The sequence below is a fragment of the Vombatus ursinus genome, unplaced genomic scaffold (assembly GCF_900497805.2).
Source record: "Vombatus ursinus unplaced genomic scaffold, bare-nosed wombat genome assembly UNPS02014808.1, whole genome shotgun sequence".
Lineage (NCBI taxonomy): Eukaryota > Metazoa > Chordata > Mammalia > Diprotodontia > Vombatidae > Vombatus > Vombatus ursinus.
In genome coordinates, this window is record NW_020954586.1 from 6,544,278 (window position 1) to 6,558,720 (window position 14,443).

Below are 14,443 nucleotides of genomic sequence, written 5' to 3' on the forward strand. Positions count from 1 at the left end.
GCATTGTCAAAGGGGGGGGGGGGAAGCATTCAAAAGATATTGCAGAGGTGAAATCAACTGGCCTTGGCAACAGATGTCTGAAAGGCAGCTGGAGATGTGAGAATGGAGGTCAGTGGAGAGGTTGGGGCAGGACAGGTAGATTTGACACTCATCAGCAGAGATGGTCATTAAATGGGGGCTGAGGAAGACTAGGTGAGAGTGGATGACAGTCCTGCTTTTCATGTATCTATTATTGTCACAAGTGAAGTACTGCTCCTGGGGGAAAGAACCCATGTTCTACCCTCCCAAGTACCACAGACCAGTGTGCTTTCCACACAACAGATCTTCAGCTATTTGCTGTTGAATGAAACCTCATACTTGAGATACACTTGGTCCTGGGTGTCAATCCTAAAAGTCAACGTTATTTCGTTCTCTCATGTCCTTTCCTCCCCAGCAATGTCCCCCACCCCATCCCACACCCCCAGCTCTGCCTCCCAAGGTTCCCTGTGACCTCCATCCTGGGAGTTTCTCATCCCCACAGATTCTCTGGGAAGTATCCCTTGGCTGAAGCCAAGCTGAAAATAAACGAGATCATGACTAAGTTGGCTCTTGTTAGCTGGATATATTTTTTTTTTTTTGCTTTTTTTTTTTTTTGTGTGTGTTTTTGTTTTTTCACAGAACACTGTTTGCAGTAGAGGAAACTGGCATTGCAGTCTGTTGGCACATTGGCAATTTCACATAGACCAGTAACATGTTCATCCTTTAGTGCACAAAACCCTAATGGCACGTACTCTATTAACACACTCAGGACATTGCTAAGCCTTTCTTTCCCTGGTTTTTTCTTTTAATCATTTTTTTTCAATAAACATTTTCAAGGTCTGCCCTAAAGAAGGCCATCGGCTCTCAGCTAGCCAAGGACAGTTGAGAATGGTTGGCGCACACCTGGATGTCACCTCCTAGATGGCATCTATTTTTTTTCCAACTTGATTTTATTAAAAAAATAAAAAAAAAATGCTCCAACTCTCAGTTTACAAGGCATACAAAATCTCTAAAAGGGAAATGCAAGATCAAGGTGCTGAGGTACAAAAACACCTGAGGTAGTTTTTTTTTTGTTTTGTTTTTTCCTTTAAATATTTTTTGTTTTTGTTTTTTCAATTTGCAATTTCTATGCTGTGGGCCAACAACCTCTGGTAATTTTCTTTTTTAGTTTCTTCCCCACTTGTTTTTGATTTGTTTGTAAGAAAGAAAATTACTTCCCCACACATTGGTGGCTATGTCCTAAATAAACAGATGTAAAAAAGACAAAAGTTTTTCTTTTTTCTGAGTGGAATTTTTTTTTTCTCTTTCCTTTTTGAAGATTGCTGGAATGAGTACCATTGAGATTGTTTCCTTTCCTATTCAATCACCTAAATGGAAGTTGTGGCTGTTTGATTTTTTTTTCTCTTTTTTTCTGTGATGTGTTACTCTGAGCACTGCTTTGCCTGGGGGTGTGGAGAGAGAAGGAGAGAAGGAAGAGAGACTGAAGGGAGAGGGGAGGAGGGCAAGAAAAACTGGAGCAGAGAGAGGGAGGAAAAGACACAATTATATGGCTGTATGCAAAACCAGTTTAGAACCTGTGAAGCAAAAAAAAAAAAGGAAAGGATATGTGAGCTGTATACAGATGACGGGAGACAAGAGATTCCTCTTCTCAAAGACGGTATCCCTTCCGGTGGCACACACAGCTGACGCCCAACTGCACGGTGCTGTTAGTACCTTCCTGACTACGTCCCCTCCCCCTCCCCCTCCCCCACCCTCCCCTCTTCAGTTTTTGTGCTGGCATTTCTAAAGCCGCTTCTACCCCTTTAGCTCTCTCAGCGGGTGACTTTAAACTCTAGAAAAGCCTGCTTTCTCTTCCAAAGGAAATAAAAAAATTAATAATTTGTTTTTAAATTGGAGTTAGTTGCGTTACCGATATATATCATTTCTACAATATATTAATGCTGTAGGCACGGCCTCTTGACCCCTTGTACATGTACATACATGTACGTGTATGTACAGAACCAATTTTGTTTTTCTTCCAAAAACCGGGTGAGAATTGAGCTTTGTTTTGCACACGTCCACTGATGTTAGTCCAACTTAAGGGACAGAGTCATGGGAGTCAGACTGTATGGGGAATGGGGGTACTGTCATCGGGGAAGCCTGCAGAAACCCTGGGGCCAGACGGGCCAGCTCCCTGCCTGGTATGTGTTTGCGTATGTGTGTGTTTGCGTGCACGCGCACACACGTGTTGGGGGGGAGAGGGCAAAGGGGATGCTCAGGCACACCTGGTCCAGCCTCTGGATGATCATGTGTTCCTGACCCCACCGTATCCCCGGGGCCATCGCGCCCTGGGATGCAAGCTTTAGCAAGGTTTCTGCAGAGTCCCAGCCTTGGGCAGCCTCCTTATTTCTCAGGATGGTCTTTGGTTCGCTCCCCGATCTGTCTTTCTGTGTTTGGTCTTGTTCTGTCCGGCACGGGAAGGGCTACATTCATCTGTTGTGGCTCGGCTGGCCTGCACCCGAGGCAGCCTCTCACTTGGTTCGTTGCTGCTGCTGTGGCGGCGAGGGCCCGGCTCCCTGAGGATGCTTCTGCTCCTGCTGCTTCACCTGCTGGACGATCTCCCTGATCTTGCGCTGGGCCGTCTGCAGCCAGGGAGAGACACAGAGAGAGAGGCAGGGACCGAGGCAGGGGAAGGAGATACACCCACGGAGAGGGACAGAGGAGAGAGCGGGAGCAGACCAGAAGGGTGGGCAGAGGGACAGAGACAGAGATGGGGAAAGAAAGGGTTGCAGAGAGGGGAGATACAGAGGAATGGGCAGAGGAGATGGAGATGCAGGGGCAGAGAGAAGGAAGGAGAAAAAGGAGGCAGAAGTGATGGACGAAGGAGAGAAGAAAAGGGAGCGGCAGAGAACAGAAAAGGAGAAAAGGAACAAGAGATAAAAGGGGGAGGTTAACAGGAACATGGCAGCAGGGGAAGGAAGTCAAGAAAGGTAGTATGATAGGAAGGGAGAGGCAGAGACAGGAGAGATTCAGGAAGGAGAGAGAGATGAAGGGACCACACAGGAAGAGGGAGTTGTAAAGGAGGGAAGGCAGGAGGATGAGGGGGATAAAGAGGAGAGAGGAAGAAGCAGAGACACAGGGGAGAAAGAGAAACAGAAAGGGAGAGGGGAACCAGACTTTGAGTCCATATGTAGCTGGAGCCCCGACAACAGCATCTGGGACTCCCTCGAGATGAGCCGGCAGCTAAGCTGAGAGAGGGACGGGGACGGGGACGGGCGGCGGCACCCCGGGCAGGCTCAGGGCATTGACTGAGGCACCAACTGGAAGGAGCAGAGAAAGGACAAACCAAGCCCACTCCCCAGCCTGCCACGAGTCAGCGAGTAAGGAGGCCCAAGGCCAAGGGCAGGGCCAAGCGGCAGCTGGGGCAGGTACAGTGCCCACAGGGAGCTCAGGACTGGGAAGGCCTTAAGCTGAGCCAGGCACAATACCAGGACAGAATGGATGAATGAGGGCTGTGGTCATTCCACACCCCAGTTTGGGCGTGTGCTTTCAAAGCTGCTCCCACCCAGTCTTTTAGGAGACGCAGAGAACCAGCAAAGGAGCTGAGTTTCTCGGGGACCGCAGCATCCTAGATTAGGAGTTAAGAGGGCCCTCAGAGGCCATCTAGTTCTAGTGCTCTCATTTTGTAAGAGGAGAAACTGAGGCTGAGAGATGTTAAGACCTGCCTAAGGTCACAGGTAATCACAGAGGCAGGCTCAACGACCAAGCATGCATTAAGCACCTACTTCCTAAAGAAGAGAAAACTGAGGATTTCTCCTGGTGGGCAGCTCACTGTGTGACTGCTTTCCATGGCTGAGGGGCCTGATCACAGCATACTAGTTTGGGGATCTGGGAGGGGCCTCAGAGGTGAAGAAACTGAGATCCACGAGGCCGGCAGCAGGAGAGGAAGGGGGGTGGGGGCAGGGGGTGACTTTCCAAGGACCACACAGGTATCAGGTAGGATGTGAACCAAGGTCTTCCGACTCCAAATTCAGCAAACTGAATTTGTCCTTGCCCGAGTACAAAAGACCTAGGCTTCCAAGCAGTAGAGCAGGCCGGCCTCCAGGCCTCTGTAGGCCTGGGCAGGGGGGAGCGGAATACGGCCTTTTGTACAGAGCTGCTAACACGCGTGGGCTTGGAACTATTGAATTCACTAAGATATCTTTTTCTTTTTCCTTCCCTGATCTTCCCATGGAGCCTGACAGGTACACAAGGTGGGAGGGCCCACGAGATGCACAGTGAGGGATGTTGAGGAGGCCAGGGGAGTTTTGCCCTGGGCACTGCCTTGCCAGGGACAAAGGGAAAACAAGACCAGCAGGAAACCTTCACAAATCACTCAAGCAAATGGATAAAGAACATCCATCAGATGTGGGCAGAGAGTCTGGGGAATCTGGAGGCAAGAGGCCTCCAGGTCCCACTGACCACTATGATTAGATCACTCAGAGCTTGGGCAGAAGGTTAAAGGGACAGAGGAAAACAAACCACAGGTACCTGACTGGCAAAGAAGTGGCCAATGATCTTGACAACCACTTCCTCATTCTCATCGGGTGTCTGATCCCGGGGCACAATGACTTCTGCACTGGTTAAGTTTTGCAGTTCATTCACCTGTGTGAGATGGGGAGGAGAGGGTAGAGAGGGAGCAGGAAGTAAAAAAAAAAAGTAGTTAGAAGAGAGCTGGAGTTGTATTTTTGGTAGAGACAGTGGTTGGCAGGATGAGAGTGGAAAGGCAAGGAGGCGGCAGTGAGCGTTACAGGGAGCTGATAGGCAAAGAGAGGTACCAACCTCCTCTTCCCACCAGCCCATCCTTCACTACATGTTGATTTCAGACCTGCAAAAGCTGGAAGGGGCCAGAGAGACTGAATGCAACTTCTTCATTTTACAGAACAGCACCATGAGGCTTGGAGGTGAAGAGACTTATCCAAGGTCATACAGCTAATGGCAGAGCCAGGACTAAAATCAGGGTTCCCTCTGAGAGTCTTGGGGGTTTTTTTTGGTTTCTTTTTTGCTTCTTTTTTTTTGGCAAATACATCATGTTACTTCCTTGAAGGATCTGGCTAGGTGCTAGGGAGAAGAGACAGCATTCTGGGTGACAGCCCTGAGGTGGGGGGTGGAGCCCTTGCCTCCAGTCAGACTTCACTTTTAGCTGCCTCGGAGAGTGGCCCAGCCTCATGCCTGAATCCTTATGGCCCTGACAGGTCAGAGAGGTAAAGTTCTCTCTGCCCATATTCGAAGTAACACCACATATTCTGGGTTATCCCATCTATGATTTTAGGATCCAAATCATTTCCCTTCTCTGGGCCTCAGTTTCCTCTTCTGTAAAACACAAGGACTGAACAAGAGGCCCTCTGGCTCTATTTTATCTGGACGTCCATCCTGCTGGTCCCACCCTCCTAGTCACCACTGCAATTCATCAAGAGAGTGCCAGAGGTACAAGAGAGACCCGTTACGGTGTGATGTTTACATTTCCCACCTCAGAGGGTTTTCAAGTGTGGGACAGAACTTGGTAGCCACAGGCCTTGGCATCCATTTTGTCTTCCACTGACTCACTGCTCTGATACCCTCCATGCCCCTGGGCTAGGGGAGAAAGGAGAGCCCTCTGCCAGGCCAATCTGGAGAAATCAACTGAAAATCTGAGACGCTCCTTCTGATCCCCCAGACTTGAAAGAAACCTCGGGGCATCCTCAACTCCTCCATCTCATCCTCCTCATCTGGTCTGCTGCCAATCTTGTCATTTCTCCCTTCGTAACAATTCTCGAACACTTCTCTTCTCTGACTCTGCTCCCACCCTGGTACAGCCCCGATCACCTTAGCCCCGGGCCTATTGTAGTAGCTGCTGGGGAAGGTGTGGGGCTCCTGCCTGCCTCAAGTCCCTCCCCTCTCCAATCCATCCTTCATTCAGTCACCAAAGCGAGCCAGGTCCAACTACGTGTCTCTCTTGCTCAGAATTGCTGGCAGCGTTTCAGCTGCCTCAGTTTCCACAGGGCAGAAATGGGCTAAATCCTGGAGTCCCCCAGTTCCTTCCAGGAGCCGTGGCCAGCTGAGGAGTTACAGGACCGAACATGGGGAGGGACGGAAGGCCCCAGAACAGGGTCACGGCCAAGGCAGACTCACCGTTTTGCCGCCTTTTCCAATCACACGGCCGGCGGCTGAGGAGGGCACTCGAATGTGAGCCTTAAGCTTCACTTCTTCTTTGGGGTTAAAGAAATTCTCCTCCTTCAGTTTCCCGAAGATCCGCCCCTGGGCCTGAGAAAGGGAGTGCCGAGAAGACACAGTTAGTCCAGCCTACGGCTGCTCAGCTAGCAGGAGGGGATCGACGGTGGGACCTGGGGCAGGAGGAGGACCCGGGCAGCTTCCCAGAGAGGCCCTAAACCTCTCGGCAGCGTCCGGGGCTTCTCCATCTGAGCTCCAGGTTCCCCAGGGTGGTGTCCCCCCACAAGACAAACAATGCTCAATCCTGACAGGCTACGCTCTGGCCCTAGAGCCTGGCACAGGGGCATGGACGTGGCGGGGGTCGAGGCATTGACCTTGAACTGGGCTTCAGGCGGTCCGGTGATGATGACCATCCTCTCACTGACATCTGGGCCTTCGGCAGGAGCAATCTGCAAATGCACAGCGAGGGACGAGTGGTTAATTGATCCCTAAGCATTTATTAAGTGCCTACTGTGTGCCAAGTACAAGGAGCTCTTGTTCTAATGGGGAAACAAGCACGTATAGAAAGGACATGCAGACGTGAGTGGAGTAGTCACACACAAGGTACTTGGGGGAGGGTGGGTGGCACCAGCAGCCGGGCCGGGAAAAGTCTCACGTGGAGGATGGTGCCTGGGTCTGAAAGGAAGAGGACTCATGGCGGCTGAGGCAGGGAGGGACACAGCCAGGCCGCGGCACCAGTGCCTTCTGGCCATGCCTCCCTTCCCCAAACTCCTTCTTTGGGAAATGCACAGCTTCCAGCCTTTCCCACCAGAAGTAACCACCTAATTTCAAGATTAAATTAATTCCAACAAACGTTTACTTTTTCCTTAAAGAATGTCATTCACAGTACCGTGGAATAGATTTCATGTTATTTTTAAGTGGATATTTTTAAAAAATTATCCATTTTAATTGCTCACAGAGTAAATACTGATAAATACAACCCATATAAACAGAAGCTCTTTGGGGGCCTTAGCAATTTTTAGTCCTTAGACCAAGCAATCTGAGAACTGCTGGTCTCGGGCCGTGAGCCTATCCCTCCCCGCCCCCCACAGCCGCCATGCCCTTGCTTGGAGGAGATGGGGCAACATTCCACTTCGCTGGCCATTGCTATTATTAGACGAGAGGAAGAGCTAAGCCTTTCTGGATTGGAGAGTGGGGAGTGATGGCCGCCATGAGGAAGCTGAGAATGGGATGGAGAGGATTTGCTATTTCAGGAGACTCTGCATTAGTGTATTAGAACCCTTCTCCTCATTCCCACAGGCCTCATCATCTCCTGCCTGGATCAGTACATGAGCCCTCAGTCTCTCTCCTCTCCGATGCACCATCCACATAACTGCCAAACTGACCTTCTTGAAACATTGTCTGCTTAACCCTCTCTCCAACCCCCCCCCACCACCCCCGCCTCTGGATAAGAGGCGCCCTTCTCTGCTGGGCATTTCTAAGCCTCTCGAAATCCATCTGATCCACTCTAACCTTTCCAAATGCTTCCACATTACTGCCCCATAGGGGCCCCCCAGTCCAGCCATACTGGCTTCCCACCTCCGAGCCCAGGCCTGGAAATGCTCCCTCCCAAGCATGCCGGGTATAATCTCCATCCTCCTCAACAGCTCAGGTGCCATCTTAGCTGTACTCGAACTCTCGAAATTACTTCGTATTTACTTTGTATAGATTTGTATCTACTTATTTGTACAAGTTATCTTCCCCTGAGTGAATGTAGGCTCTCTGAGGGTATGGACTGTTTTTCTGTGGCTTTAAATCTCCAATGCCTGGCATCGAGTCCAGGGTGAGAGACTGCCTGGTGTGGTCAAGGTCGCAAGACCCGAGCTCAAGGTCTGCCACCTTCTAGCCCTCACTATTTAGGAAGACAACATTTCAAAACCTTTCATCTCCAGCCTCCAAGGCTTTGCATGGGCTGTCCCCTCTGCCTGGAACACTCTCTCTCCTTTCCTCTGACTCAGAATCCCTGGCTTCCTTCAAGGCTCAGCTCCAGGGCCCCTTCTTTCAGGAGGCTTTTTCTTTCTTTCTCTGAAAGTTAGAGCTTTCTTTCTTCTCCAGTTATCCTTTCTTTCTATTATCTATATGCATACTGAATTCCCTCCAGAAGAACCACTCACTCACTCAGCAAACAGCTATCAAGTACCTACCATGTGCCAGGCAAGCTTCCGGAGGAGCGATGGGTTTCTGCATTTTCATGGCATGCATCCAGAACCTAGTACAACGCCTGGCTCATAGTAGGCACTTAATAAATGCCTACTGAGTGACTGATCTCTGGGGGATGGAGGGAATGACTGTACCCGGCCCTATTCCAATGAAATCATGGATTTGGCAGAAGAAAAAAATCTCCAATTCCACCTTCCCTCCTGTACCCCCCAAGAAGCCCAGACTGTGGTGGGTAAAAGCAGCCCCAAAGCCCTGTGGCCAGGAGCAAAGAGATGGGGCCGGGTGGTGGTTTCCCATTGACTGAAACTGTGCCCACCGTGTTAAGATCCTGAATCAGCATTAACTCACATCCTTGTCTTGAGAAGGGGGGGAAAAGTTAAGACAGTGACCCCCAGTGTCTTCTGGTGCTCTGACCCCATGGCCCTTTGTGGCCACCCAGACAGGGGAGAGTCCAAAGACCAATTCATGAGTCATTTTTGCTGACAAAGTCACCTCTCCTGCCTGAGCTCACATCCTGGTGACTGAAGGATGATTCAGATTCCTTATTTAGTGCAAGCTGGGAAGACCCTCCCCCTCCCCCACCTCAATTGGCCACGTTATCCATTTGTCAGGCAGTGCAGCTAAGCATAGCCCAGGCACGGCTCTCTCATCTAGCATCCTCCACACAGCTGCCAAAGAGATTTTCCTAAAGCCCAAGTCTGATTACGTCAGTCCTCCAGGAATCTCAATGGCTCCCTGTTGTTTTTGGATCAAGTATAAACACCTGTTTGGGCCAATTCCAGGTCATCTACTCCCTCTCACACACTCTCTGGTCCGGCCAAACTGACCTAACCTGCCACTTCTCACTTCCTCACCTTCGCTGAGACTGTCTTGCATGCCTGGGATGGACATCCTTCAAAGCCCACCTCAAGGGTCTCCTCTCATGAGGCCTTTCCTGGTCCTACCCCCACCCTAGTTACACAGTAAGTACTCGGCATTTACACCGCTGATTCTCTCCAATATCCCGTTTGTACAAAGCCAGTGGAATGTAAGTTCCCCGAGGGTAAGAACTGTCTTTTACTTTCTTCGTATGCACAGTGCCAGGCACACAGCAGGTGCCTAATCAATGCCTGCTGTTGTTCTGGTTGCTAAAGGTCTAGCTCTGCCCTCTCACTTCTACTGCTCTTGCCAAAAGGACACTGCCCATATACCAGGGAGACGAGCAGGCCTCTCTCCCTTCTGCGGCTCTCCTGAGTGGCCACAGACAAAAGGCGGCGAGGGGGAGGGGCGGGGAGGCCAGTCCTGGAGATCTGACTCTGCAGTGAGCTTTGGGAGCCTCATCTGCAGGATGAATGGCCACTGCCTCTCCCCCAGCACCTTCCTCGGCACGTCTGGATCAGGCCCTGGGCACACAAGGCCTGCCCTCACACGCCAGGGATACTCGGCCTTCTTTGTGACGAGGTCCCCGGCAGCCAGCTGGGAAACATGAGGCAGCCCTTCGAAGAAGCATGTTTTTAAATAATTAAATTTCAGTTGGAAATTACTGAAAACAAGGACGTAATTTTCTTTCTCATGCCAATTGATGGACCCCCTGCAATCTACCCATGAATTCAGGTTAAGAAGTCCTGGTCAAAGATTCTAAGACGTAAGAAACACGAGCTGCTGCCATTACTACAGTGCCAGGGACTTGGGATCAAATCCTATTTCTGTCACTTCCTACCTTCAGCCCTTGAATAAATCGCTCGGCTTCCCTGGGCCTCAGTTGCCTTATCTGTAAAATGAGTGGGCTGGGCTAGATGGCTTTCTGAGGTCCCTTCCACTTAAAGAGAGCTAACCTTGGAACTATGAGACCTCTGCCATTAACTTGGGCAAGTCACCCTACGTAGATAGCATTATTATCCCCATTTTACAGATGAGGAAACCGAGGCAGACAAATTAAGTGACTTTCCCAGAGTCGCACAACTAGTAAGTGGACGAGGCCTCAGGTCCTCCTGACTCCAGGCCTTTTGGGGTACGATTAGAGCTCCCCATTTGAGAGAGGAGGGACCTGAGGGCCATCTTGCCCCAGGCCAGACTGACCATGGGTTGGAAGTTGGGGCCTTGGATTCCCAATCTAGCCCTCTTTCCAATGCTCCAAACTAGGTGTTAGTCCTGGCTCTGCCACTAACTTTCTGTGTGACCTGGGCTGAGTCACTCTCCCTTTTAGGCCCCAGGCACATCTTCTCCAAGGATGGACTCAATAACTTTGTTCTGATGGGAGACAAACGCCTTCACGCCTCGCCCCAGATGCTCTGCCTTCTGCCCACTCAGAGTATCTTCTCCTCCAACATGTTCACTGCCATCCCAGCTCTGCCCAGCTCTGGAGGAGTGGTAGCCTTCTCTACCTCTGAGTCATGACACCCCCTCCTCCAGAAGTCCAGGCTGTCTCATGGGAGCCCATACTTTTCTGTAACACCTGAAGCTCTGTCTGCCTGGGTGTTGAAAGAGGCAGTGGGGGACTGCTTGGCATCCCAGCCAGGGGCCAAGAACCCTTCCCTCTCAGCCTCTGTGATGACTGCCCATTTTGAGGGATTAAGCAGAATGTGGGGATCAGACTATGCAGAGATGGTCGCCTTCTCGGGCTCAAAGGGGCCTCTCTGGCAATCCAAGGATGTCAGCTGTGCTTGCATCACTGGGGTAGGGCCCCCCCTCCCCATTTAGGATGCTCATCCCTTTCAAAGAGTCCTTTGTTCAAAAGGCTTTCCCCTCTAAATGAGGAACTCGAGCAGCACTGCAGATCAGAAACGCAGAGGCTGTGGCTTAGCCGATCCCTCCTCCTTCTTCCAGTCCACATGTTGTGACGTGCCTGGCTCCCCAACCCCAAGTAAAATGGACACTCCTTGAAGGCAGGGAATATTTCACTGCTGATCTCTTGTCTCCAGCACCTCTCACAGATTAGATGCTTAAAAAAATAAGGTGAAAGAATCCACAGGGCAGAAGCTTCCCCTGGGCAGAGACTGTTTGCTTTCATCTGTGTGTCTCCGGCACTCAGCCCCGTGTTTGGTTCACAGTAGGTGCTTAATAAGTGCATGCTGAATGAGCGAATGAGCCCCCTTACCTTGATGGAGGCACCAGCGAATCTGGCCAGCTGCTTGATGTGATGGCCCTTCTTGCCAATGATGGCTCCGACAGCCTGTGTGGGGATGAAGAGGTATACCACTTCCTGTTCAGGCACCTGAGGGAGGTGAGGAGAGACAGGAACATCCCCTCAAAAACAGGCTCGACATCGGCCAGAGCTGGATGGGTCCTCAGAGGCCTTGAGGTCCAACACCCACCCTATGCCCCCAATTTAAAGCTAAGGAGCCTGGAGCACATGGAGGCCATTTGGGACCACCCAGAGGCTACAAAAGGGAGGCCATCTAGTTCAGCTGCCTCGGATGATGCTTGGAGAGGTTTCATAAAATCTGAGATCTGGAGTGAGAAGCGGCCTCAGAGGCTTTCTTGTTCTACCCTCCCACTCGCCCAGCCCATTTTAGAAAAGAGCAAAACGAGACTCAGGGAAGTGAAATGTACTAAGGATCACGTAGGTAATTAACATGGGGGGGGGGGGGGGTTTGAACCCAGGTCCCGACTCTACAGCCAGTGCTCTGCCCTCCAGACCATGTGACCAAGGGATGTTAGATACCAGAGGACCAGTCTTCAGGACTAGGAGTGAACTAGGAGAAGGTTAGAGGCCTGTTTAAGGAGCAGCCAGACCAGTCCTTGCAGAATCCTGTGGCCACAGCGAACCCCCGCCCTGCTTGTGCCCTGGGAGACCTGCTAAGATGAAGCAGTCAGGAGGACGGCTGCAGTCCGGCTGATGTGGAGAGAAGAAAGGAGGAGGGAGGGAGGGTCTTGGTGGGCTCCCAAGAGAACAAGAGTTACAGAACGGGATGGGTAGAGGAGGGAGGAGGGACTGGAATCAGCAGGCGGGCCAGAAGGCTGTCTCTTCCCAACCCTCCCCAGTGGGAAGGCTTTGTCCGTAAGTCCTCCTTCCAGCAGAGGAAAGGGAGATCTCTGGTGACCTCAGACCAGCCTGGAAACGGTCCCTCTGCCTGTTTCCAGGGAAAGGCACAAAAGGCGTTGGGAGTGAGGTAGAGATCCAAGTAGTTGCCAGCCCAAGCTGCCCGCACCGGTCACCACAAAATCGGGAGACACCTTGTCTAGACCTGGGATCTCACCATTGTGAGGAGCTCCCAGACAAGGAAACTCCCTTTCCCACCGAAGGCCTTAGAGAGTGCCTAGATGCAGTGAGAGTGTCCTGTCCAGGATCACACAGCCATGATGTGCCAGGGGTGGCGTGTTGGCTCCAAGTCTGGCTCCCAGCCACTGCCAGCCCCGGAGGAAGGCCTCCAGAGTCGCCAGCTTCCAAGGCTTCATGGATGCGGATGGACAGTTTGGCCAACGTCGGCTGCCATGTGGCTTGCTAGGGAGGAGAGGTTTGCACCCCAACCCAGAGGCTGAGCCTGCCAGCTGATTTTCGGGGGTTTCTCTCCCAGCAAGGTAGCTTTGAACATGAACGAGGCAGAGCCAAGACGTGTGATCTAAATGTCCAGCCATCTGTCTGACCAGGGAGTGTCACCGAAAGTGCTGAGTGCCCCAAGAACTGCCAGCCATCTTGGAGCCAAAGCAATTAGATTTAGAGCTAGCCTCAGTTTCCTCATCTGTCAAATGGGGATAATAGTACCTACTTTCCAAAGGATCAAATGAAAAAAGATAAAGTGCTTTGTAGACCTTAAAGCATCACATAAATGTGAGTTATTATTACCACTGTTGTTGTCATTGTTAACAAATAAAATCTTGTACCCGTGACACTAGCCGTTGACCTTGGGTGACTCATTTCCACCCTCAGCCTCTGTTTCCTCCTCTGCAGAATGGAGGTGGTACCTAAGGTGCCCTGCACAGGCCTGGTCACATGGTGATGCCTTTAGCCCTGGAAGGGACCCAGCAGGGCCAGTTCTCTCATTTTATAGAGGAGGAAGTGGGGCCCAGGGAGGTAACGTCATTCGCTCAAGGTCACCTGGCTACCACTTCACGGACACAGCCAGGATCTGAATCTGAGTCCTGGGACTGGCCAGCACTGCTCCTTCTGTGCTCTGCTCTGCCCCCTGCTGCCAGGATCAGTGAGATCTTGGGGCCACGGATGTGCAGCCGGAAAGGACCCTGGCTGCCACCAAAACCAACCCCTTCGTTTTACAGGTGAGGAAGCTCAGGCCTTGAGAGAGGTTAGGTGACTTGCCCAAGATCTCACAGCTTGGATGTGCCCAAAGCTGCAGGATTTGAACCTGGGACCTCTCGCGCTGAAGTCTCGTGCCCTATATAGCGCCCCATGCTGCCTCTCGATAATAAGCAACACGCGGTTCTTTGCGACATTAAAAGCACTGGAAAAATACGAGCCTCTATTTTCAGAGAAAGAAAGAAAAAGGCCAAGAGCAGCGTGGGGAGAGGGGTGGGTCACTCACAGGGTGCTGATGTGGGAAAACGCCGATCTGGGGGGCTCCGTACAGGCCTGAGAGGTATGCAGAGTGACTCTGGCGGGAGAGAACAGAACCGTTACTTGAGGTGCCTGGGAAGGGGAGCCCGCTGCAGGATGCACACCAGCCCGCGTGCGTGCCCGCTGGAGCCCTCCTCCGCCACCGGCACACGGCTTCTCGCTGCCAGCGCTGCCAGAGTGCTTCCTCTTTTCATGCTGGGGGTGTCCGCTTCTCTCTGTCACCCCTTCTAATGCCGAAGCCCGAGATCCTACGGGGCCTAAAGCGCGACGGGGCTTGGCTCTCGCGGACGCTGGAGAGGCTGGAGCATCCGCGGAGAGTATTCTGAGAACAGCAGGTGGACGGAAAAAACTGTTTGGGGGGGTGCGTCATTGATAAGCCAGCGCCCACGCCCTGACAGATTTCTCCGCCCACAGCTGCCTGGATGTCTTTGACCCTCTGCCTCTTCCCTCGCTCCCAATTCTTCTGGCAAGTGAGAATGCTTGGCCCTGTGGGTCTCAAAGTTTCTATCCATGATTGCGGCGCCCCCCCCCCCCCCCCCCCCCCCCCCCCCCCCCCCCCCCCCCCCC

At 51.9% G+C, this 14,443-nt stretch overlaps 1 protein-coding gene across 3 annotated transcripts in view; it reads right to left on the minus strand.

Moving 5' to 3' along the window:
* Positions 1-1,772: 1,772 nt before the first annotated feature.
* The window catches only part of IGF2BP2 (insulin like growth factor 2 mRNA binding protein 2), a 135,584-nt gene continuing 122,913 nt past the window's right edge, over positions 1,773-14,443 (minus strand). For all 3 annotated transcript variants that reach the window (XM_027875346.1, XM_027875347.1, XM_027875348.1), the window contains exons 11-16: positions 13,845-13,913; positions 11,462-11,578; positions 6,561-6,635; positions 6,148-6,279; positions 4,528-4,641; positions 1,773-2,639 (exon numbers count right to left, since the gene is read on the minus strand). In XM_027875346.1, the coding sequence (XP_027731147.1) occupies positions 2,529-2,639; positions 4,528-4,641; positions 6,148-6,279; positions 6,561-6,635; positions 11,462-11,578; positions 13,845-13,913 (618 nt within the window). In that variant the 3' untranslated portion in view covers positions 1,773-2,528. The remainder of the gene's footprint in view (positions 2,640-4,527; positions 4,642-6,147; positions 6,280-6,560; positions 6,636-11,461; positions 11,579-13,844; positions 13,914-14,443) is intronic.